The sequence below is a fragment of the Azolla caroliniana genome, unplaced genomic scaffold, assembly GCF_043228905.1.
Source record: "Azolla caroliniana isolate FFs.n. ecotype wild unplaced genomic scaffold, voAzoCaro1.0.p SCAF_1, whole genome shotgun sequence".
Lineage (NCBI taxonomy): Eukaryota > Viridiplantae > Streptophyta > Polypodiopsida > Salviniales > Salviniaceae > Azolla > Azolla caroliniana.
The window spans coordinates 35590441-35616884 of NW_028230436.1; the positions used below are offsets into that span (position 1 = coordinate 35590441).

General features: G+C 39.0%; 3 protein-coding genes across 3 annotated transcripts; all 3 read right to left on the reverse strand.

Moving 5' to 3' along the window:
- Positions 1 to 403: 403 nt before the first annotated feature.
- LOC147870163 (uncharacterized) lies at positions 404 to 2951 on the reverse strand. The gene has a single exon (XM_087337572.1). It carries the CDS (start codon positions 2928 to 2930, stop codon positions 597 to 599), a length of 2334 nt encoding a protein of 777 aa, XP_087193698.1. The 5' UTR covers positions 2931 to 2951; the 3' UTR covers positions 404 to 596.
- Positions 2952 to 4280: 1329 nt separating this feature from the next.
- On the reverse strand, positions 4281 to 7727 carry LOC147870164 (pentatricopeptide repeat-containing protein At3g57430, chloroplastic-like). Its single transcript, XM_087337578.1, has one exon. The coding sequence runs from the start codon at positions 7423 to 7425 to the stop codon at positions 5386 to 5388; it is 2040 nt and encodes a 679-aa protein (XP_087193704.1). The 5' UTR covers positions 7426 to 7727; the 3' UTR covers positions 4281 to 5385.
- Positions 7728 to 8701: 974 nt separating this feature from the next.
- LOC147870165 (S-adenosyl-L-methionine-dependent methyltransferases superfamily protein) lies at positions 8702 to 23268 on the reverse strand. Its single transcript, XM_087337589.1, has 15 exons — positions 22651 to 23268; positions 19867 to 19981; positions 19643 to 19754; positions 19472 to 19516; positions 19323 to 19390; positions 19175 to 19229; positions 14402 to 14481; positions 14212 to 14295; positions 13493 to 13606; positions 12135 to 12253; positions 11442 to 11559; positions 11214 to 11362; positions 9364 to 9496; positions 9211 to 9290; positions 8702 to 9130 (listed from the first exon to the last, which is right to left on the reverse strand). The coding sequence occupies exons 1-15, from the start codon at positions 23244 to 23246 to the stop codon at positions 9034 to 9036; spliced, it is 1965 nt and encodes a 654-aa protein (XP_087193715.1). The 5' UTR covers positions 23247 to 23268; the 3' UTR covers positions 8702 to 9033.
- Positions 23269 to 26444: the final 3176 nt, after the last annotated feature.

Genomic DNA, 26444 nt, shown 5'->3' on the forward strand with positions numbered 1-26444 from the left:
GGATAAGCTTTTTGTAACTTCTAATTGTCAAAACTTCTAAGCTTTGTAATGTTTTTGTATTGCTTTTTTGTGGTTCATGTAAATTAACCATTTTCACTTATTTTTAATGGCTGTAACTTCGATGATGTTTTGAAGGTTTGTGATGTTTTTTAATTTATAGTGCACAAGGTTCGATGATTGATGGGAGAGCAGTAGTAACTTAATAATCGAGAGATTTGTCTGCTCAAGTCATATATGACCAATGAGCAATTAATTAACAGAACAGCATTATCAAATTCACAATTCCTAACCTGCATGACACAACACAAATATTGCTCAAAGGTGCTGATCAAGTTCTTGAAAAATAAGGCTCATTAGATTTTAATCCTCGTCCAATGATAGAAAAAAACAGAGAAAAACTCTGTGACTTTCAAACAGTGGTTAGTCATTCGTGCATTGAATTTTGTCAAATTCTTGTACAATGATGATTCTACCTTAGGTGTGGAGAACCTGGGGTACAACAGTACGTACATTGCACCTAAGGATTTATAACCTGTACAAGACCATGTACCACGTCCATCAAAAAAAGCCTGGAGACAACTCACGTTCGATATTCATTAATAAGGAATGGAAGCAGGATCAAGCTCCCAACAACCCTCCAAAAGTATGGGGACTTCACCAGCAGCAAGCTGGTGTGCAGGGATGCTATGTGAACACAACTGCATCATCTCTTCAGGGAGAACCCAATGTGCCAGCCCAAACTGACGCTGAAAGATAGACTTATATCCTTCCACTTTCGCCAGTACAGCGACCTGCACGCCACTCTCACCTGAATAATCCGTAACCACCTCGACAAGATCATAACCATGCTTTCCATCCTTTTTTTTCAGGGGTGTTTTACATTCCTTGTACAAAGCCCAAACTTCACCTTTCCTTGGATATATCTTAAAGGTTTCACTCTGCCCCTTTTCGAATGCCACCATATGAGAAAACATATTGATCGACAGTGAAGTCATCATCTCTCCTAATTTAAATTCTCCACAAGTGTATGAGGAGCTAGCCTTCAAACCTGGTAATACATTACCATTCAAGCTGCTTTGAGCTTCTAGCCAAGCATAATTTATCTTAAAAGGATGTCGTGAAATGACTTTTTGTACACAAGCATAATATCGGGGGAAACATTCATCACCATCATCATAGCAAGCCCAGATTTGGCCAGCTGAGAAATGTCGCTCAGTTCGATCTTTGTCAAACACATAAAATTCTGAATCTGGAACATTCAAATGATTAGAGGTTCCCATCACTGATGTCGGCGTTGCCTTACCCACTTGAGAATCAGTCACATCACCAGCCTTTGACACACACTCAGGACATGTCATAAACACATCAACATCAGGCTTGTTATCCTTCGAAGCAGTAGTTTGGCATTCCGCAGTTCTTCCCAGTACATGTGCATTGTTCACAGGTAGAGATTCAGCCATCTCTTTGGGACCTCCTTCACTTGTTGAACCCTCATCGCTTAATCTCGATTTCTTCGCAGGTGAAGCTGCAGCCTGCTGCAAATCACAATGAGTAGAAGATCCAAAACTTGGACTTGATGTATGCTGAAAATGATGATGACTTCTTTTCTTGACACTGGGTGTGCTTTCAGAAACTTCCACTTTCCCATTCGAAGAAGCAGCACTATTAGGCACACAATTCTCAGCAATTGACCCTCTCATTGTTCGAGACCTCTTCTGCCCATGAATTGTATCACTTTCAGCTGCTGTGCGCTTGCTTGTAGCCTTAACTGAAGATAAGTTTTGTTCTATAACCTCTTTCGACTTGGCAACAAATTGGCTGATGGCTTCTTGTGTATGTGCTTTCACATTTGCTTTCAGCTGCACTTTGGTTCTTTTCATCTCCTCTTTTCTAGTCATGGAAGGTGGTTGATGGACTTCAATATTCTCCTTTCTTCCTTCAACCTTCACTTGAGATGATGAATTCAAATCTCCAAAACCAGGAACAGCACATCTGGATGACGGACGTATCTTGGCACATCCATTGACATTGTTGGCGCCCTTCTGTTCCTGCAAGGGCCAAACAGTTGTTCCATTGACTGCGACTATCTCCTGTGCAACAAAAGGCTTGTAGCAAATGGGGCAACATAGGTTCTTGTTCTTGTACACTGACAGATACTCAAACTGAAGCTTACAAAGTGGACAAGCAGTCCAGAAGGTGGCAGGCAGGGGATTCTGAGATGTGGGTGCATGCACATGAGGTTTATGATCATGGCGAGGAAGATTTTGATTCTTGGTTGTAACATTAACAGGTGGTGGAGGTGGTGGTGGTGGTGGTTGAGGTGAGGGGGGTTTTGCAGGTTTTGTGATACCCATGGAGCTCCTCTTCATGTCATACGCCATCTTCTTGTTCTTGTCAGATAGAACAGACCAGGCCTCAGAAATGAGCTTGAAGGCAGAATCAGCTCCCACGGACTTGTTCTTGTCCGGATGCAACATAAGGGCGAGCTTTCGGTACTGTTTGCGGAGGAGGGCATCATCAGCCGACGGTTCAGACTGCAAGATGCCATACCAGTCCATGTGTCCTGATGAGTTTTGTGTCGCAGCATGGATGTGAACATCCAATACCGAGACTAGTTGCTCCACTCCCTCCAGCTGTGGGAAGAGACGGCGTGCTTTTAAGGCAAACTTGTGAGCACCATTGTAATCCTTCTGCATAAACCTCTTCTCTGCAATCTCCTTGGACCGCTGAGCTTCATCCCGGTTGCAGTCCATTCCACCTAGTCGTTTTCTTCCCCTCTCTATCTCTGTCTCTGTCTCTGTCTCACACACACATAAAATCTCGATACCGACCCTGCCTCTGCATTTAAAAGAGAGGCGAGGAGCTTCTTTTTTCTTAATGCATGCATGCACTGGTTGGTTTGAAGGGGGCTGATGCAAACATGCACGCATAACATAAACATATACAACATAGACATACTGGGAACACAAACTACTGATAAATAACAACGAAGAAGAAGAAGAAGAAGAAGAAGAAGAGAAAGCTATATACCTTTTGATAAGCGAGATAGAAGATGCAGAGAGGATATCCCGCCTCCCTTTTTCACGTAGACTGCGAGTCGATCAAGAATCAGAGATGAGCAGCAGCCGGCGGACGTCGAGGAATAGCCGGATGCAGGGGCGGGGGCGGAGGCGGAGGCGCCATACGAAATAAACACACACTACCTTCGTTCCCTCTCTCTCTCTCTCTCTGTCTGCATCTTCGTGTGAACAAACCCCAAAACACTCAGGAAATCACGGATCGAAGAAGAAATCCTTACCCGACCACACCACATGGACATGGACATGGACATGGGCGGCAGAGCACTCAGGGTTCAAATCCATTTCCCTCTCTCTCTCTCTCTCTCCCAATTAACTGAAAACATAAGAGCGAAAAGATTCACTCGTCCCACACCCTCTTCTTCTTCTTCTTCGTCTTTGTGTGGAAAGTTGCCTAATCGAGCTTGCTTGAAGTTTCATTCATTCATCTATGGTTCAAATCACACATCTTCGAAAAAGCGTTTAGATGTCATAACAAATTCCATTCGTATCACATAACCTCCACCAGTGTCTGCAGCTAGATCCCCCCCCCCCCCCCCCCCCCACAATAACCGAGATGGCCAATGGTGAACTCCTTCCTACTCCCCTTAATGCCGACATGGTTGTTCAACTCGTCGACCAACACACCAAACTTTGTAGGGAAAGGTTGGCAAGTTAACAATCAAGGTACATTGTGGGTTGCTTGGCCATTGACGGGTTGGACGTGATGTAGGATTGGCTCTCATTGAGGATGGTGAATAGAGAATTGTTCATTCACGTGTGTGCCATGCTTTCAGAAATAGGGGCAACGTGAACACTAAGTGGAGCCTCCTCAAGTTTGTATTAGTAAATGATCAACCACTAATGCACAGTGTCACTAACTTCCCCAAAGAACAAGTAATTTTTTTTTTGAAAGATACGCAAGAAATATATGAAAGATCAATGAGACACTTGAGGCATGATCAAGAGTATACTAGTTCAAAGGCAAACAAGAACAAAAGAAATATGTGTATAAGGCTCAATACAAGTGTGTTGAAATATAATGTTTTGATTAATAATGCCCATCCAACAATAGTGAGGCATCTCTTGACATAGGTCTTGACTTATCGACGAACAATTAGGATCATGAGTCATTTCGCTAAAAAATGATGAGATAACATCAAGTGTTGCACATGTATGTAGGTTTTAGCGTGTCAAAAACCTTTCGGAAACAACTACAGAAAGTAACAATGTATAACAGGATAAATTCAGGAAGTATTTGTAGCACACATAACAAAGGTGTATGTCTTGCTATCATAAAGTTGTGAGTTTGATGAAAGCTTCATGCAACAACCTTTCACCATTGATGACAATTTGAATAGTTCTAATGGATATATGTAACTTTATCTTGAGCACTGATAAGGCCAAAGGGCATGGCAATGTACTCAAAGAGTTTGGAAGGTTGTCTTCCACTCGTCACCTTCTTTGATGCAAATAAGATTTTGTTATGTACCACAAAAATCAATTTCTGTGAAGTATCACATGTCTTCAAGCCATTCAAAATTTTCATGAATTAAAGCAAGAGGATACCAATTGCGCAATTTTGCCTTATTTAGACTAGGATAATCCACATCAAGGTATGTGGCCATCCTTCTTGGGTACAAAGTAGGTAGGGGATCTAAAAGGTGATTAAGAAACTTGAATAAATCTGTTGGCAAGTTTCTCCTTAATGTTCAGAAGGCTTCCAACTTTGTTAGGGACAAACCATAGATCAATTGGAGATATCACAAATCCTCAAATGGAGCTCAATGGCATAATCATGTGGATGTTGCTTAGGAAGCCTGAGGATGTAGAGTATCAATTGTAAGTTGCAAAATTTCAGGAACCATTCGAGAGATATTGTCTATATGCACGAGGCTAGAGGGTATCTTAGATTCTGTGATCATCCAAAAACCATAAACAACTTGCCATCCCCACCCATAAAGAGGTGTCGCAGGACGCTTCCCATCCTTCTACCACAGATCCCTTACTAATTCTCATTGCCAAGAATGGGAGGCCTTTCGCACACATCGAACATGCAACTAACTGGGTAGATGTCATGAGCTACCATTGATAGTTGCCACAACCCCACCCAAAAGGCGTATTTGTGCTACAATGGAGGTGGTTATATCAAGCACATTGAAACAAGGCTGCCAAAACCTTATCAGTAGTGGGGGAACAAATAGGCCATGTGATCACCATGGATGCCTGAATTGGATGAGTGCCATTGGATGTCCTATGAATGTGAAGCATAGCAGAAGATACATGTTACTCCAGGAAGAACTGGTTGGATCACAAGAGTGAAAGTTCATCACATGCTCCATGAGCAGTTATTGGTTTCCGCTGCATACAGATTCCTCATGCAGACATACGCTGCTGTGTGATTCTCATTCAATTGTATTGCATGTCCAAATGCCACTTCTCCAACCTCAATATCTCCTATTTTCTGACAAGAGCTCAGGAGAGTAGTCCAGATGGGAGGAAAATCGAAGGTCGGCATCATCTTGATTATTGCAGCTGCCTCTTCTAAATGACCTGCACGCCCGAAAAGATCGACCATACATGTGTGATGTTCAGATGTCGGGACAATTCCAAAGCCTGAACTTATCATCTTAAAGCACATTTTGCCTTTATCAAGGAGACCAGAGTGACTACATGCATTGAGGATAAGAGTAAACGTGACCACATCTGGCTGTATGTGTTCTGAAATCATTTTATCAAATAAACCAATGACAACATCATCCTTGCCAAGTTGGGCATATCCATTGATTAGTGCGTTCCAAGAAAATGCATCCCGCACTGGAAGTTTGTCAAAAACTTGCTGAGCTTTTGCAGGAGCACCACATTTTGCATACATATCCACTAAAGCATTACCCACCAAAACATTATCTTTCAAAATCTCGTTTCTAACAAGCATAGAATGTATTTCTTTACCCCTGCTACCTGCACCTATACTGCCACAAGCTTTCAATATGCAAACGAAGGTAACTGCATTTGGCAGGAATCCCTCATTCTGCATTTGCTCGAAACAATTCATGGCTTCGTGACCATGTTCATGTTGGGCATATCCAGCAATTAAGGACGTCCACGACACAACACTGTGAGCTGGAAGACTATCAAACACATCATGAGCTCTCGAAGGCATGTTGCACTTGGCATACATGTCCACTAATGCGTTACCGACCAGAATATTCTTGTCCAGCAACCCCTCTCGGAGAATTTCAGCATGTACCTCTTTGCCTTTGCTAACTGCTCCTATGCTTCCACAAGCTTTCAAGATAGAAACAAATGTGACAGCATTTGGAGAGAGAGCTTCTCGTTGCATCCATCTAACACAGCTCAATGCCTCTTCATTGTGACCATGTTGAACATATCCAGCAATTAGTGCACTCCAAGAGACCACATTTCGGGCTCGAAGGTGGTCAAAAACCTCCTGTGCCTTTGCAAGTGTGCCACATTTAGCATACATGTCTACCAACGTGGTGCCAAACAAAATATCTTTTTCTAACAAACCCTCCCTCACAACCTCAGCATGTATTTCCTTACCCTTATCAAATGCTCCTATACTCCCACAGGCTTGCAAGCTGCAAATAAATGTTACTTCATCCGGAGAAATGCCCTCCTGTTGCATTTGCTCAAAACAATGCAATGCTTCCTCACCATTGCCACATTGAGTATATCCAGAAATCAGTGCATTCCAAGAGACTACAGTCCGGCATGGAAGTTGCTCAAATACTTGCCGAGCTTTAACAACTGCGCTGCACTTTGCATACATGTCAACCAACGTGTTCCCAACCAGAATGTTAGTTTCCAGCAAACCCTTCTGAACTACCGTATTGTGTATCTCCTTGCCCATAGTAGCTCTTCCGATGCTGCCGCACGCTTTTAAGATGCAGACATATGTGACTGCATTGGGAGAGACTCCATGATGTTGCATCCTTTGGAAACACGTGAGAGCTTGTTTGCAGCTATGCTCATGTTGTGCATATCCCGCAATCAAGGCATTCCAAGACACAACATTCCTGACTGGAAGGCACTCAAAAACTTGCTGTGCCCTTGAGAGCGCGCCACATTTTGCATACAGACTAACTAAGGTATTCCCCAAGTACCGATCCTTCTCCAGTAAACCCTTTTTCACAATATTGGCATGAATTATGCTGCCTTGATGTAGATCCTTTTCCTTCACACAAGCCTTGAGTAATGCAATTTCACATATCGAATTCGATGGTAGGGCTATGGGTTTGGCTTCTTCTTCTCGTCTGTGCACCTCCTCTCCCTTCCAGCAGCTGCTCTCATGGCGGATCTTCTTCCATGCTTTTCTTGCCCTACCTCCAATGTTAGTTGTGTTCATGTATGATCAGTTGCGAGGACAGGATTATTGAAGTCGCAGCTACAGCAGAACACGTGAGCATCGGCACAGCCATGGCCAAGGTTGGCGTCTATCATCAATCATCCCTCCGTCCAGCATCAATCGCCCACCAAACATTCCTCCCTGTCCAACTCATAAATTCAGTTCCCCAATGATCTTTCACCACCATATTCGCCCCAATGATACATGTTCCCCCTATGGGTATTCTGACAGATCATGAGAAGTCCCCATCAATCTATGGATAACTTGGTTGTTGGCGATGCAAGTCTTTAACTAGGAATCCATAACATCTCTATTTCCTTCTTCCTCATCTTGCTCGAGGATCTACTCTATTCCAATTGCACCAGTATCTACTCATCTTTGGAAGCAGGGCTGAGGCATGATTTGGAGAAGCTAGATAATCAAAATGAGTAGTCATTCATTGTCCTTTAGCAAGCATTATGTGAGATATAGAATGACATATGATGCTATCAAATTGCATCAAAATAGAAGAAATGTTGAGCAATATATGTGGCACAAACTCCAGTGATAAAGGCCAAAAATCCATATTCAGCTTGTAAAAAGATGGGGTTTTTTGAACCTAGTGTTGTTGAGATTGCTAGAGCTACACAAGTGTTCAATAGTTTTCTAGTTAATTATGTTGCAATTTTCTTTTCATAGTGGACTATTTTGTATATTGCCTTGGGCCACTTTATGTTAATACCAATGGAGGATATTTTTATGGAAAAAAAAAGTATTTTGAAACTAGTTTAGCTTTTCGAAAAAGAAAACTCAATGATGATGATGTCGAGCCTGTGAACTTTAAAGGTTATACAAATCATAAGACGAACAAGATAACCACTGGAATGTGTTGAAATGCCCGTTTTTCATTAAGGAAAATAACGATGCCATACTTTATCCAGGTATGTTAAAATTCTTACCACCAATTAGTATAACTATACTGGTCAATCACAAGTATCCTAAGCAAATGTCTATTTTTCATTAAGGAAAATAACTATGCCATAATTACCCAGATGTGTTAAAATTCCCAATTCTCACCAAGTATAATAACTACGTCGACAAATCACAGGTGCCCTAAGAACTATACCACGTAATGGCCACCATGCCCTTAGTCCATCTCCTTCAATAGAAAATGCATAAACACTTGCCAATGAATCGCATTGCATAATTTGGTTTTGAAATCATAAGATATAATGCATGTGAAACCCCATCAATGAGATACACCTTTTAATTATATATGATGTAAGTTCAGAGAAAAGGCATGCCAAACTTTTCAAAATTTTAATAAATATAGAAAGTTTATATATGGAGTCCCTTAACCGTTTACCACATCCATGATTGTGGATGGGGTAATACATTATACATTAAATAGGAACACAAGGAAGCCAAGGCTAATCACATCCGTATTACTAATTTCCATGACCAAAGAAAGATGCATAGTATGATCATATCACCAGCATCAATAGATTCAGAAATAGATGCCGTTTAACATCTATAACACATCTGTGTATTGCATGTCTTTAGTATAGCTTGGCATTTCAAAACCTGGAGGTTTAAAGAATCGCAACAAATCGAATTTCGTGTGATGCCCTACTCTCTTGCATTTACTTTACTTTTCTTGTTCTTCAATGATTTCTTCTTTGCATCTCGCTTCTTACCTCGTTTAAATATTGCAAGCACTTCAATACTACAAGGAACAAAGGTTACGTATGCTTCAAATCATGAAAGTATAGTGTTGCCAAAATGAGTTAAGAGAAAATGATTTACCTATCAGTTCCAGGAAAGAAGTTGAAAGCCTCGGCAGTAAATAAATGCCAAGCTCCACCCTCTACCAAATCTGCACTGTCCTGTGAATGCCAAGATTATGTAAGATTTCCTTCTAGTTAATACAGAGAAAATAAGCATAAATTATTAACTCACCCTTTTGAAAGCCTCCCAGCCACAACTAACGTACACTAATGTGTCAGGCCATGTAGACTCATTATTAACAAACTCATTTGTGGCTTCATGACCAGCTTGCCGTGCTCGAAGGATCCATGGTCTCTTCTCATCCCTGTTTAGTCAGAAACATAACACGATTAAACAAAGCTTCACAAAGTCTTATCTGAGGTGCTGCATCCATAGAGGAGATGATGGTTTTTGGACTGCACCCAGGGAACAGCTAAGTGCATCAGCTTTTACTTTTGGGGTTGCTCAGAAGACCAAACTATTAGCTATTTTTCTAGTGAAAAATAGAGTTTTGCATCGCTCTCTCTCTCCTTTCACTATCAGTGGGGCAGAACAAGGAAAAAATTAAATCATGGCTATAATAATCAGGTTATTGGAGGATAGTGAATGGGGGAAATAAAGAAAGAATTTGCAGAATAATTGGCACCATGACGTCGCGCCTAGACTTACGCTCTAAATTTGAAGCAAGGATAAACACATTACAAGGAGATGCTACCTCTAGGAGATGACAAAGTGCCTCCTTTCATCCACCTTGTGCTTTTGCACACTCATCAGGATCAGTGGGTAAAAAAGCTAATCCACTTGCTAGGGAGCAAATGATAATTAATTCGCAAATATGTTTGAAATTGAGCTCCTCACACAAGTGAGACCGTTGAGAGTGCTTGGCATACCCAGGGCACAAAAATTTACCCCATGACTGGTACAAGGTAGAACTGGATTCTACAAAGCCTGAGTCATACAAGCTGAATGGTCAAATTCATAAGCCCCAAAGGCAGGATAATCCGCATCAATAAATGTATTGTCTCTATAGTGACATTCCCTTTGTTGTTGGAGACTATCATAAACAATCTCCCTAAAAATGTTATAGAATACACTATAGGACAATAGCAAACACATCAATATAGAAATACACAGACCCCTATAAAGGAGGATTGGGATTTTAAATAACCTAGGACATCCATTAGCAATGTAATGCTGTAGAGCATACTGAAGAGAATTGAGCAAAAATAATCCAGGTCAATCTTCACGAATCTGTTGTAAACAGCAACCCTATTGGAAAGGTCTCGTCCTCACATATAGGATGGGGTCATTCCCACCATTAACAGGAGGTTTGTATTTGTGGAACGGCTACAGGAAAGCCTGGGAAAAAGTGAAAGAGCTAAAACTCTGAGGTGAGGCTGAAGAGGCCTCAAGTTTGATATATGGTTCCCTGTTTATTGCTTCCCATTCAGAAAACATTTTAACAGGCTGCAAGGCTTGACAAGAAGAGTTTGCACACCTGGCAACAATTATGTAACTTAGCAACGCAGGATGTGATGTTGTTTGGGACAAACTACAAAGAACCATCAACTTCAAGATCTTGAAGGACACATCATAAAACTCGGAATTATAAATTAGGAAGGGAGGGAGTAGAATATTAAGCAAAGATGAGAACCTCCAGCATCGATGCCTCTTAAGAGACAGTAATATCTTTTTTCTTTTCTTTTCTTCCAACTTCATGCCACTGTGCTGCCATGACCCAGTGCGATATGTTCCCTTCAATCATGATTGGTGGTCCACCTTCCTGGCTTCCATTGTAGGCATTTAAATGCGGTAATAAAGATTGATGCTTTGATCTTTCCAGATGACAAAAGTAAGACACGAATCACTAAGAATATCCCTCATTTCCACAATTGATTTATGCATATCAACTCATAGATAGATATTTATATTCATATATTTGGTGTTCAAAGTGTGGCCAAAGTGCGCCCAAAGAGGGTTATAACAGTATTCCAGAAGAAGTGAGTGAAAATGAAAAACACAGGCTATAGAACAAGACTTACTTTCCATCTCTGTCCTCTGATTGAATCTTGCTTTTTCCTCCTCCCCTGAAAGACGCAGTCCTTAAGGCATCAATGACTGATACATCCAACCCTTTTCGTGGGGGGTCCACCACCACCACATCTGAACCTTTTAACCAGTTGATGGGACTCTATAATGAAATGTAGATCTTTAGAGAAGAAGTATGACTGCATATCAATTTTCAATTCAATTGTTTTTAAAAGACTTACCACTGCCACATCAGCACAATGCCAAGTGATTCTTGACTTATTTGTACTTGGTAATCGTGCCAAGGACAGTTCAAAGGATGATTTAGCTTCTTTATTGATCTCCACACATCTCACTGACCTTTACAAAGGGCCAACCAAACAAGCAAAGGGTCAGAGAAGTTGGAGTGATGAGGCTGAAGAAAGTTGTGATTGTTCTTTGTTGATTAGCTTGAGTGATTTGAGTGTTGCATGAATCCAAAGAGTCAACAGTTTATATGTGCATATGTAAAAACACCCCATAGAAACCTGATTTGACAACTAATTCTTATTTACTTATGAACAATGTCATCCCATACTCTAGTAAGTGGCATAATACCAATGGGTAGTCATAACAAATTTATAATCCTAGTACTGTGATAACCAACAAAAATACAGCATGCAAAGCAATCTGCACCAATGCCTCCATGTATAGCAGCTGAGCAAGAATTGCATGTATGCAACATTGTATGCAACATTATTACAGACCTTTCGGTATTTAGTGAAAAAGGATAAACACTTTCATCCTATCAAATATTCAACAGCAATTTGTTCTACAATTTTACAACAGATAGACTACAATTAAGCTTCACTAACCATTTACAACAGCTACCAGACAGAATGGTCAATAACTTCTTATGAATGAATTTCGTCAAGTTTTGAATTACACAGATATACCTGCAACTAGAACTTGCCGCAAGGCTTAGTCCAATTATACCTGACCCCGCATACAGCTCAACTACAGCCTTTCCAGGCTCAACAAATGTCTGAAGCTTCCGCAATAAAGACTCAAAACCCTACCACAGTGAAAAGGGATAATCTTATAAACATTTGGAACATCACCTCATATCAATGAGTTTCCAAAAACATCAACACTCTGAATAGAATCAATGGACAATATATAACATACAAATGAAATCTTAGGATCCAAACACACAGTGATAGTTTCTCGTCTATTCTATAATTATTTGAACCCATTCATATAAAATGCTGCACTACGCACATCAACTTATAGAAAGATAGGGTTCAACAAAGGCATACTATCAATTTTGCATCTTCCTCAAAGCATCCATTCTTACTAGATGAAGACTATGACCACTCAGATAGTAGAACGTGATATTGGGGCCTTCTTATTGATTATGCAAAATATCATCGCTATTGAGTGTCTCCTTCAAGAATTTCATCTAACAAAATTTTGTATTTTCTATCATCATGCTCACTCCAGATGTTTACCCTTCATTTCTATCAAGAGACTTAGCCTACATACAATTGAGTGGAAGCCATTTAAGAGATTAAGCTAAATCTGTCTTCAATGCCTTGAACTAGAACATACACGTGATTCCTGTGGCTTTGAAATCCCCAAATTTCTAATTGATCAGTGTTGCGTCTCAAAGTCATAGATTGATTCAAAAACAATTTATCTCTGAATGAAATGTATGTAGTGCCTAACTCTAGTGACGTGCTAGTAGCTACATCCACAAGTATTTGAATCTAAACAAGTTTAGATACCTTGTCAAGAACCATTCTTACTAGTCCAAGTCCAACTCTGATACTCAACATTGTCTTATCAAGCTATCAATTCTTACACTTTATCTTTGTATGCTTGGAATGTTCACACTGCAATGGAGAGTTCATGTTTTTCATGAATAAAAAATGGCAGATGACTTCTGCCTGCGACCCAACAGTAACCAGCAGTGCAAGGTCAATAGATCAGTGGTGTGTGACTTTCTTTTAACAGTTTGCATATGGTCAGCAGTGACACTCAATGTCGAGAGACCATCTCTAATGCAACAGAAATATGGAGCTCGTTTACCTCTCTCTAATCCCTGGTTTTGCATCTATAATACACCTATCTTCAAGAGGCGAGACGGAGCAAGAAGTTTTACTTGCTAAATTACTTGCATCTGCATTTGTCTCCTTCAGTCTGTGATTTATAGACTGATTTGAATACAAGTATGCATACATATGTATAAAGCCACCTTCTTTATTACAACCATTTACTTTATAACTCCAAAAACAATTGAAATAAATCCAACCTGAAGATTAGCCTGTGAGAAACTAGCAGGTGAAAGAGTAACGTCAACGCCACCAATTCGTTCCCAGCAATGTTGATCTCCCAATAAATGCCTCCATCTTCCCCCAAAAATAACCTAGCAATGATAGATTGTATCAATAATTACTAGCATTGTTATCATTCGGCCAAAGAGCTGAAATAAATGTACTAACTGAAGTCTCAGAACAAATGTATCTTCTGTTAGCTTTATTCTACATTGAGAATATCCATTCAACATCTATTCAAAAAGGGCCCATTTACTATATCTTACACAATGCATTGACATGACTAAAGTAAAGCTTGCAGTAGATTAATCAGAAAGAAGCAAGTTTCATATTTCTGTCTACTGAATGCCTTGAAGGCATATGGCACCAGAAGTTGATAGAACAAAACAGAGGAGGAATAAAATGTATCAAAGAGTGAACAGCATAGAAAAAAGAAAATATACTCAAGAGTGATAAAAAAAGACAGATGAAGGACAGCGCTTTTAAAATAACATGCAAATTAAAAATATTTAAAACCAACTATACTAGCCAAAGAAATTCATGGATCAGGACACATTTGCTTTGCTTTTGATAGGGCTTCCAGGTTTCATACAGGGAACTAAACAAAACCAAGTGAAACATCTTACATAGTGCAAATGCCATATGGAATTGCATTTGCAAACGCAATGTGTAAACTCTTTATAACATGATTACTCACATTGCTTCGTGATGTCTGAAAATTAGCCCAGATTGAGTGGAATAGAGGATTAGCACTCTTTGTTCCACGCTTTTTCCATAAATACTGTAAAAAACAAACTAAGGTAATCTTGCTACAAATCAATTAACCAGATGGTAGATATAAACTGGAAACCGTATAGAGACTCTAGAAACATTGCATTGTTTTATACCTGGGCTAATGAGTTCAATAAGGAGCCAGTTGATGACTGCTCAGACCTGGCATTCCAAACCAATGAAACCTGCACTTTCCCTGCACATACCCATATCTTCCTTTCTTCTTCTTTTTCTGTTTAATATAACATATTATACAATGCAAAAAGTATGCACAAATAGCTACACAGTCACATGGCATCAATCAACTGCAAATTTCTCCATGAACCATCAAGCAAACAAAAAACAAGGGGATGTATCATAGGAAATGGGATGTGTCTTATGTGATGAATAACAAGATGCATACTGTCCTCTCCGCTGATGTCACATATCTAGGATATCACAAGGATGCAAAATGACAAAGTAGAAGGGCTTTTAACTATTGAAAAGTCCAATAATACAATGTTGTGTACACATCTCTCCAAAGAGGTGCCACTCTTGGATACCAGAGACTTTTGTTAGCTAAGCATTTAACATACTCCAGACTTAGATGGATAAAGACTTTTCCTTCAAAAGATCTCCACCATAGGCCGATCCAAGATGAAGAGCTCTTTGAAGCAAGGGAAGCACCTTCAGTGTTGAGTGATCAATAGCCTTTATCTGTCAATAACGGAGGTAATGAGGCTCTGATTCAGATGGACATGGAGAAATTGCTGTAGCATGACGAATTATGGAGTTAAGGAAGGTTGTGATGGTGCTTTGATGATGAGTTGTTGTGGTTATATTGTTGTCCTTCAACAACACCTCTCTATCTCTTGATTTTTATCAAGAACCATTGGTCTTCATGTTCCATTACCTTGTGTAATTGGCCAAAGCATTGTTTGAAGTGGCATTGATATCTTCCTCTTATGTCATAAAGGACAGCAAAATGGAGGTTCCTTCCACACCGTGATGGCCCAAATGTTAGACATTTCAGCATTCTGACATTGATTATCTCCATATTAAGCTAGCTATTTCATGACATGAGTACCTTTGTTTTGGGAGCTCCCAAATCCATTGGATAGTAGCCACTGATCTGAATAGGCCCTCAATTGCTATTGAGGCTGCTGCTGTCACTGCCTGGATTATATCATGGGGCACTAATGCTTTGCTACTTACCATGCTGGCAATCATCGAGACTAAGTTCTCTCTGACAAAATCAAGTTATATGCTCTATGAAGGAACACTCCAATGCTCTACTCTACAGAGGAAGGCAGTGTTACAGGTGTCTCAAACAGTCACAATTTAGTTTGTGGTTGTTGGAACTGTACATGTGCACATTGTCTTTCAAGGGTATCAAGGGCTGCATATCCACAAGAAAGTCGAGCACAGGCAGTTTCATGTAGGGGGAACCAAGACCTTTTAAATGTTACTTCCAGGAATGTGTAGGTAGCATTGTAAGTATCTGCCTTTAACTCTCCCGAGAAGAATTTTGATTATAATCTCGTTACCCATTCTTGAGTGGTGTTAAACACCACCACTTAACTAGTTTTGTCAACATTCAACAAATCTTTGTCCAGACAAAATGACTTTTATCTTATAGTCCATTTAAAGAGTCAGAGATCAACACAATATCATCAGCATATAGTAATTTTGATATAGATAGTCCCACCGAGCATGCTCTAGAACCACCCAATCTCTCTATGTTATTAACGTCATCTACAGAAAGACTGAAGAGAGTGGGTGATAGTGGGCATCCTTGTGACTCTCCAACCATGCTAATAAAGACCTCTGACAACCCATTAGGAGCGCACACTTTTCCTGACACTGACTCACCCGCAAATTCCCCATAGCATATCTGTGAGGCTCTAAGGCTTCTCGTCACTGCATAAGCAAAGCATGCAATACAGTATCAAAGGTTCCTCCTTCCTCGATATGTGATCTAAATTTCTAACTCTAAGATCGATCCATATACTTTGGTCAAGAAATGGTAAACCATGATTGTCCTATAGTTGGTAGGTGTTGTTTCCTTCCTCGGGGAGAACACCTTCAATTACTCCTAGGGTAATCAGGTCAAGGAATCGTGGTTATGTAGGAATGGAAACACGGGGGTGTCACAAGCTGATCGAGTACGAAAATTGCCGGCCACAATCCAGCCTTACAACTTGCACTTAACACGGGGACAGGAATCCAACAGTACAGATGAATAGTTGATGACACGAATAGATTAGACCCACAACAGGTATATTATAAGATTACACGGCCCACGGCCGAGATTTCTATTCACTCTCTCTGACAGAAAACAGACATAGAATTCATTCTCTCTAATAGGGGATCTCCCTTCCTCCCTCTCTTATCCCGCACCCTTTCCTGATGCTTCGGCTCGTCTTTTATAGCTCTCGTCTCCTTGGGCGCGCTCCCATTACTTCTCTCGTTTACGGCCTCCAATCTCGGCTGCGTATATTCGTTTACCTTCTCCATTCTTGATCAGTTCTTTCCCTCCTACCTTACCTACTTGTTAGATTCATTTCATACTTACTGCCTCTTTGTCCCATGGATAACAGTAGGTATCATGGTATCTCCACTATTGAAGATCGGTAAAAAGGTATGTTATGTTCAGCTAGTAGAGACACCTTCATGCATACCTCTATTAAAGATGTGTGCAAGAAGTAAGACCAAGGTGTCTTGTGCATAAATGAAGTGTTCACCGACCAATTCATCATGGGCTTGAGCCTTTACAAATTACAGCTGACCAATAGCATTTGTCAGCTTGTGTGGAGTCAAAAAGGTGGATTGACATGGGTGTGAGCCCTGTGGGTGGGCGAAGGAGGCTGCTGCTTGGGATTTTCATCTAGTGCCTTTCCGTATTCATATCAAGCCTGAAGAAATGAAGACATATATTAATATCTTTTAAGATGTTATAATGGCTTGTGGAGATCGAAAAATATCTTTTAAGATGTTAGTATCTTCCCATTATTTCATTTAAAAAATACATAATAACAGAAATAGAGTTCCGCTGATTCCATATCCCAATGACATAATTGATAAACCCATTCTAACATAACTTCTTGTGCATATCTGCCTATCTCAGTCTCTAACTGATATAAAGAGAGAATTATGAGAAGTCTTAGAAACTGAAATACATCACTCTATTGCGAAGGTTGAAGAGGACATTGCTGAAGCCTTGAACGAAGGAATACAATCAAGTCATGTTGAGAAAGTTCCATCAATCAGGCTACCAAAAATGGCATAAGGAAAAGCTTGGAGCAGTTTAAAAAATGTATCTCCATTGTAAACAGTTGACGGCTGCTAAGGATGTGATAGCTCAAGATAAGAATGATCATAGAGGAATAAAACAAAGTGCATAATCAATAGTAGAGATTAAGAAGCGAAAGAGATACCCATGGACTTAGTGAACGTAATGAATGCAACATTGGAAGAACATTGAAACCTTTACTTTCATTTCTTCTTGTGTTGTTAGGCACCTAGAGTGAGCAGTAATGAAAACTAAATGTCTCAGTTCATTCCATGGGTCAAGTTTGCACTATTGAGGACGTTAATATTTCTTTTTTTTTCACCTTCCTTCCCCTCATTGACGAGCTATAAGACTTCTGTTAGTTAATTGAGCAGGTGGAGAAAGAAGAGATAGACATAAGGTAGTAGGATGGAGACCAGAAAGTCATGTGTTTAAGCTCTACACTCTGCAGTAGCATCTAGTAAATTAGTGTAGTGAGATTTGACACTCGGAGTGTAGGCTACTAAAAACATGTCTTGCCAATAGGGTAGAGCTCTAATATTAGAAAGAGAAGATAGATATATTACTTTCATTGCGAGGCCATATATGACATTGGGATCTCAAAACAGTGCAACGCTATCTATCTCCCCTTTTGGTGAAGAGAGAGCTCAGATTTTTGTTAGATTGTGCTAGATATGTCCCCAATGCCAAAGCCATGAACTGATCGTTACTAAAAACTTGTTTGAGATTTTGGAGCACCCAGAATTGTATCATTGATATATGTTTATATTGGACAATTGAGCATAAAATATTCTTGTCTCGACCATAAATTGTTCGTCTCCATGTCTCAATGTATTGTAGCGTGAGCTTGTTCAAATAAGAACTGTGAGCATTGTAGGTTGCTACAATGTAACTGCATCGATATGATTGAGTCTTAGCTTTTGTTTATGTGTCCAAGAATTAAAGGTCTATCTATGCACAACCTTCAAGAGCGCTCAAACTTGGATATTTGTCTGCGCAAAACCTCACAGAGAAGTTGTTAAGGACAAGAAATGACTACCACACCTCATCAACAAAGAACCATCACATGATAGTTTCTTTCGCACCACCACTCATCCTTCCCATGTTACACGTTAATCAAGGGCTACACAAGTAGGTTCTTTATCCCAAGCTTCAAATGAGGTTATAATTGTTCAAGCATAGAAATTTTCATAACATGTAGGTCACACCCATTTGAGCCAAAGACCCATCATCATGGTTGAAATTGAAGGTTTCTATGATCAATATCAATAGGCTGGTTTTGTTCTTTATGATATGCTTGTCACTAGGTTGTATTGCTTTCACAACCATAAACTTAGAACATTGATAAACAGATCATACGAGTCAGGCATCGGCATTCAAGGATCATCAGGGAGACAAAATAGGAATAACAAAGATGGGGAGATAATTGGCAGCCTTCAAGAAAAAGCATCAGAAGATACAGAGGTAGCAGTCACAATTTTAGCAAAGGATATTGAAGTATCTTGACTCTTCTGATAATTCGTCCAATCCATATATACTTTTTCATGGAAAAGAAATAAAAACTCACAGACAGTGAACAAGAAAAGTGCAAATGCGTCCTAAATTAATATGATAATACCATTTGCATAGCGATCCTTGGCGGGAATTGAGGTGTTGTATGTGGTTACTGACATCTGAATGTGCCATAAGGTGCAAATTCAGAATCTCCAACAAGATACATAACCGTAAAACATAAAACCCTCCTATTTATTAACCATCTTCATTACCTGGACATAACGTAGTTCACCAATCCCTGTATCCTCGTCATACGGTTGTATTCCAACCTCTTTAATTCCTGAGGCACAAAAAGTTATCCAAATTTTTTACAGCCAAGAGCAATACTCAAAACAGTTTCAATAAACATTGATTTGAATACCTGCTTTTAAGAGCTCAACTGCTTCATTGATTCTTGGATGGTGAGCTAGTTTGGAAAAACATTTTAATAGTAAGATTTATGACTGTTCTACGATAACCATGCCTAAAACCTATATGATGTTATTTGGCATGTATCAGAATGAACATCATTAGACTTAGTCAGATCACATACTTCGACAATTTGGAATATCAACAATCTCGTGTGTGCCCTCCATGTAAAGTCCTACAATAGGATTTTCTGATGTTCCACGCACTGCTAGTTTAGCTTTGCACCTCCAACCCCACTACATAATGCAAAGGTCACATTAAAAAAGTTAAATTATATAATTACCTCGAAAAGATAAACGGCAAATACAAACATAAGAAATGAGTAGACAAATAATTCTACCACCTCACCACGCTGCCTGTCACCAGCTTCAAGTCTTTTATACCATGGCAGCGAAAGAATCTTTCAGCATCCTTTAGAACAGGAGGTTTATCCAAAGCCATATCAATGGTACAGCCTGAGCACCTGTTACCAATAATTCCCTTCTTCATTGATTCACATATACTTTCTAGATCATTCGCTTCCCTTTCCATGAGTCTTGTAACAAAGAATCCAAGAGATATTAAGAATGCTCACCAAGATTCTGAGCATTTCCATATCGAAGGTTTACAAATATGTAATTTCAATAATACAAGGCATATACAACAGAACACGTGTTTGAAATTGAAAAGAAAAATACATTAACCAATATATCAAAATTCAAAAGAAACGGAAATAAGTAAGGCAAGGACATGCAAAGGAATGTAAGATTGCCATGTATATGTGCCACAAAAACACTGATTCCTAGGCCTCTCAATGTGATCATGGGTAAACTTAGATATGATTAATGCTAGAAAATAGTAAAGAAGGAAGAAGGGAGATTTAAGGGAAAACGCACCATCTCACATATGTAACACATGGCAAATTTTAAATTGTTCTAAAGAAGGCCAACTTTATCAAACTGAAAAAGTCTTAACTTCAAAACAATAGCAATAGGCCACAAGCGATTTAGCAAACTAAATACATAGGATATGCATGATATTGATTCCATAATTGACCCTATTCACATCATATATTCCAATTAGCATAGATGACATAAAATCCTACCACGTCAGGTCTCAGGCTTGAACCCAAAATCATTCAACAAACAGCCATTCAACATTTTGGTTGGCCAATCAGGATTTGTGGATTTTTAAGTTCTACTTTTCTAGCCATTTTAGCAGCTCATATTTTCTCCAGTCTGAACGACCTCTATTACTGTACGACGCACGTTTATTTCATACTCTTTAGTGAGCCTTCTTTATGTTCCTCGTTTCTGCATTAATCATGGGAAAATTTCCAAGGAGATGTATGTCTACCATTCTTTACTGTTAAAAATGTATGAAAGTCTCCTTGTTTTTGTCTCAATTGTGACTTCCATATAATTTAAAAGCTTTCATATTGGCATCTCTCCATTATATGTAATAGTTTCTGAAATACCATGCAAGAAATCAGAAGACATCAAATCCATCGGTTGTATTTAGCAACTCTAGATGAAAGCTATTGCATTTATCCTTCAAGAAAAAACTGAAATGCCACCTTGCAAGAACACATTTTTCACATCCATCTGGTGAAGATGCCACCCCTTTGCCGCTGCCACTGCCAGAACCCCATGGACAGTCATCATCTTTGCAACCAGCGCAAAGGTCTCATCGTTTTTGGGCATATTCCCTTGGCCACCAATCAGGCCTTGTACCGGTTGACCAAGCCGTCAGCATTGTACTTTACTTTGTACACCCATATGACATCATAAACCTTTTTGTTTGGCCATTATCCAAGGGTAGTCAGCTTTCACATATGAATAAATGCATGTGCTAACAGGCAGCAGGCTCAGGAAACCAATTCAACTGTATTTCCTTCAAAAATGCATCTTTATGTTTCTCATGGAAACATTTCCATATTATCAATGAAATCTCCAAGCAGATAAAACCCCACTAATATTTATGAATAATTTTCTTATTCACTAAACATGCAAGATATGCTATTGTTTTGCTTGAAAACGTTGACCTTGTATACCCCAAAAGTATCAGCATCCCATAAGGAATAAGTAGGCATCCCTCCATCATTACATATACATGTAATAGGTTGGAATGGAATGGTGCCTCTTTTAAGAAATCCTTACATATCAATCAAGCATATTAATAGCTGAATGAAGTTGTCACGTTTAAGCAACCTTTATGAGTCAACTATGCAAGATGCTACTGTTTTGCCTGAAAACTTTCACTTGCATACACCGAAATTATCAGCATCCCATGAGGAATAAGTAGGCATCCCTCCGTCATTACATACACATGTAATAGGTTGGAACTGAATGGTGCAATCTTTTTTAAGCAATCTTTACAAATCAATCAAACATATTAATAGGTGAATGGTGCGAGCAGAATAAGGAACCAAAATGAATCATTTACACATTGATCCAAAATGGACCCATGTATGTTCAGGCTCCAAACTGGTCATTTTATTATAGACGCTGATGAAAGAAAGTTTGTGTTGCTCAGAGCACGCTAGGCAAAGAATTTTAATGTACAGTAGGAGGCATATAAAGACGTGAGCATATTATAGTATTATTGTAACAGTTCTTTGATAGTCAATAATTCCATGAAACACATTTTGCCTAAACTCAACGTGCTTTTAATGGTCATCTGAATCATTCAAGGTGAAACAACCTACATATCAGAATGCAAAAATTAATTTCAGCACTTAGGAAACATAACAATACAACCTTCTATCATGTTAAAGTTAAATTTACAAAGTTAGACATCATGTGAAACTCTCAAAGGGAACGTCTAACATTCAAGACTCATATAACATGACGCCTCACTCCAAAATTTTCAAATCTAATGAAATAAATCAGAATTTAACACAACATACGGGAAACTTTTCTTTACTACTAAGTCAAGTCCATTTTCATGTAGGAAATTGAGAAAAACTCCACAAACTTATGGAAATTTGGTAAGAACTTTATATATTTTCATCACACCTTGATGGAACTATAACAAGCCACATGAGACAGGGATGAAAATATGAAATTTCGATCTAATATAGCAAGGTATAAAATCAGTATTTAGACACAGTTTCAATTAAAAACGAAAACATATTCTGTTTAAAGGACACACCTTTTAAAATGCACGCAGTCCAGGTTAATGGATGCCGGATTATCATGGAGAGGATTCACTTTATTGTCATCAATGCTCTTGACATTGAAGAACGTATACAAATTTTCTTCTTCTTCCTCCTGCTCTTCGTCAATTTCTTCTTCTTCTTCTTCTTCTTCTTCTTCTTCTTCTTCTTCTTCAAATTCTTCTTCTTCAGAATAGATAGCATCCAACTTGAATTGTTCAATGTCTGAAAGAGGTTGTGTCCCCCTCCAACCTTCGGGGCCAGGTGCATTCTCTTGCAACTTTAATTGTTGCAATTTGGAAGTGGAGTGAGATTCTGTGGAGAGAACTTTCCTTCCTTCATGCCATGTGCGCAGAAGTCTGGGAGGCTTAACAGTAGCTACCCGTTTCTTCTTGAAAGGCGAATGAGGATCCTTGGATGGTGAGGATGAGTGTTCCTCTTTCTTCTTGCGAGTCGTAGACGTTCTGAGGGCTACAACCGGGATTAGCAGCCTATTGGAAGCGGATGGAGTGAGGGAAGCAGAGGCGTAGCCATGTTGAAGGTCGACCTGGGAAGCAGTAAAAGCGCAGACCCTTGACAAACAACAGTCCATGGCGAGCAGCTCACTGTATGTATGTGTCTGCTGGGGATAGATAATGTGTGTACGCTTCTGTTTTTCCAGTAAAACAGACCTTATCTGAGAACTACCGAACTCTTGTTGTACTCATTCATCACTCAACCAATCCATTTGTCACTCGAATCAACTCTACTACTTGGTGGATCCATTCATTCGTTTACACATATAGTAGTGTTGGACATGGGAAACCAACCATAACAACCTCGCTAATGACTCAATTCTTGTCGGTAGTTTCATCGACCACATCCTGATAAGCCAATTCCCCGTTCTTGCGTTATGTCTTGTGGAGCTTGTCATTGAAGTAGGACAATACAACTTGTTACATTATTGTAAACATCTCCTGCAATAATTATGCATATTAGCCAATTGGAGAACAAGCAAGCTAGACGAAAGTAGTGATCATGCAATTGACACTAGCTAGTGAGTATGCACACATTAAGATTAGGTGGCAATCATGCATAGGTTGAAGGATGTTGTATAGAGAAACGTGATAAGCTTGTCATGTCATTTTGGCTCAACATTGATCTCTGGCATTATATTTTAGTTATTCGTTTTTCTTATCCTCGTTTCCTTATTTCCATATCCAATTTAAAAATAATAATAATAATAATAAATTTAAGACGGATGCACCTTAGTATATTACTTGAAAACTATACATAGAAAAAACAGAAGGAGACATTTCATCTCACTTTCTTATTGTAAGATACAAACGCTAGTACATCTAATTAAACATATGATGTCATATATGAACAAGTAGAACAATACTATCCACTATCCAACATAAAAGAAGGTATGGCATAATTCCACTTCGGACTAACAATCGGCAACAATTTGGTTTGAACCGAACCGAACCGCGAAACCGCAGTTTAACAGCTTAATGGTTTTAACGGTTCGGTTTAGTTTTAGGCTTTTTTTAACTTTTCGGTTTGGTTTCAATAGTCAAAAACCGCGGTTTAAATGGTTAAACGGTTAAACGGTTTTTTATTTTTTTATTTTTTTTTTAAATCTAAAAAAAATCTTTAAAAAAATTTAAATTGTTTTTAAATAATATTTTCATTTTTACACCTTATTCTCACATTTTAGGAACATCATAATAATAATAATAATTCTAAATAATGAAATATTAAAAATTTTAACCTATGTTGAAAACCGAAACTGAACCATGAAACCGCAGTTATTACGGTTTAACGGTTTGGTTCCAGTTTCAAAAATTTTAAATGGTTCGGTTTGGACCCTCTCGAACCAAACCGAACCGTTGTTGATTGTTACTTCAGACCAACATTTGTATCCGAAAATAAATGAAATCCTTGCCATTGGTTCTTAAAGGCCATTTGCCATTGCCACAAAACATCATCCGAACCCTGCAGATCATCATATTGACCGTGTAGTGTGTGAAAAAAAATCTTCAATCCTTTATAGTTGAGTATGCTTAGAGGAGACGTGAGTTGCAATTAAATTGACATTCAATTGCATTTGGAGTTATTCTAGTTCCTTCATGCAACTTTCGATGAGCTCCAAGGTGGCCTACCCCCCATCATCCATGTATGTTGGTCCATCATCAATCGCTTGCGTTATTCAGTAACACAATGAGCATAGAACAAGATTCATTCATCGTGATTATTTCCAATAAATGGGCGATTGAAGTGACGTTCTAGATATTGGGGTGTATCAACTTATGATGAAGTAATCTTGTTGGATGTCAAATGTCAATGTTGTTTCTTTAGAACCTATGTGAAGTTAGATGTGAAGGGTCAACAATGCTCATTATCCAATCAACAACATTGTATTTGTAGCTTGTATTTTGCCAATGGTACAATCAATTATTGGGCATTGGTTTCATTTGTAACTCTCCACAACATCCATAATATTTGAATGATTCTTGAATTTGTCAATTAAATGGCCCATGGAATATCGATGTCTCATATTTGTCATATGAGACAAACATGACACCATCAACCAAACCCTTTTGTTTGTCTAAAATAAATGTTAACGCACTCCTATATCAATGAGCATCCTCTAAAGTTTGAACCAAAATCAAATATCATCATTCTCTAATGCCGCCACTCCAAATTCAATTAGGAAGAGAGCACTTTGCGCGTTGACGCGAGTTGTTGTGGCATGGATACTAATATATCTCCCTCTCAAATGAATTCCATTTGGATATTGGACAGACCCACAAAAACCTTTATAGTGTCTTATAAGCAACAAAGATTGAAGAACATGACTACTATTTCCTAAATATATGCCCCACTACCAAGATTAGCTTTCAATATGTTGTGTCAATAATTACAAAGCTTTTGATATGCCACAACATGATCCCAATGGATTTAAGAAACTTGTTAAGTAATTAGGTAATTAACTAGGGTTAATTAGAGACTAATTATATGGTTACGTTAAGCAGCGGAAGATTAGTATGATATGCGCGTGAGAGTGTGTGAGAGGAAGAGAGAGAGAGAGAGAGAGAGAGAGAGAGAGAGGAAGTTACACTTGAACACGAAGATAAATGGGGGATGATTGACTATATTGAAAAGTGTCATCAACATACAAAAATACCCACAATGAGGTATATATACAACCCATGTGCAAAGGTGCACATGTGTGGGTAGAACATAGGTACTTACGTGTAAGTCCTACATTAAATGTACTAAGGAGCGGAGGATCTAGAATATCCCACTTAAGTACAAGGTCCTATTTAAAGGCTTAAGGTCAACACATTAACTAGATTCGATCTAGGTAACTACTAAGTTACATGTGTTGACTAACTAGATTAAACTAGTTGAGCTTGATATCTCAACAAAACTATACTTTCTTTCGCTTTAAAAGGTACCCTATAGGATATAGTCACTTTTTAGGGATAAAGATGCCTTTTTCATGACACACATAACCAATGTGCTCTTTCAATATGTAAGTGGGATGAGATTTAAAATTCTCCAATGCCTTTTCCGCCAACCATTTTGAGCCTACTTCTTTCTTCCCCAAGTGTTGTGTGCCATCACAATCACGCCTTTCTCTTTTCATCTTGACATGACACGTTGGACCACCTTCAATACAAGATGCATGCAACCTCCATCAGCATCTAGGGGATTGGCATTTAACACTATCTTAGCCAAAGTAATATCAGTCAAGTACGTGGAAATAAAAGGGTTTCAAATAAATCATGTTGGAGAATATTTT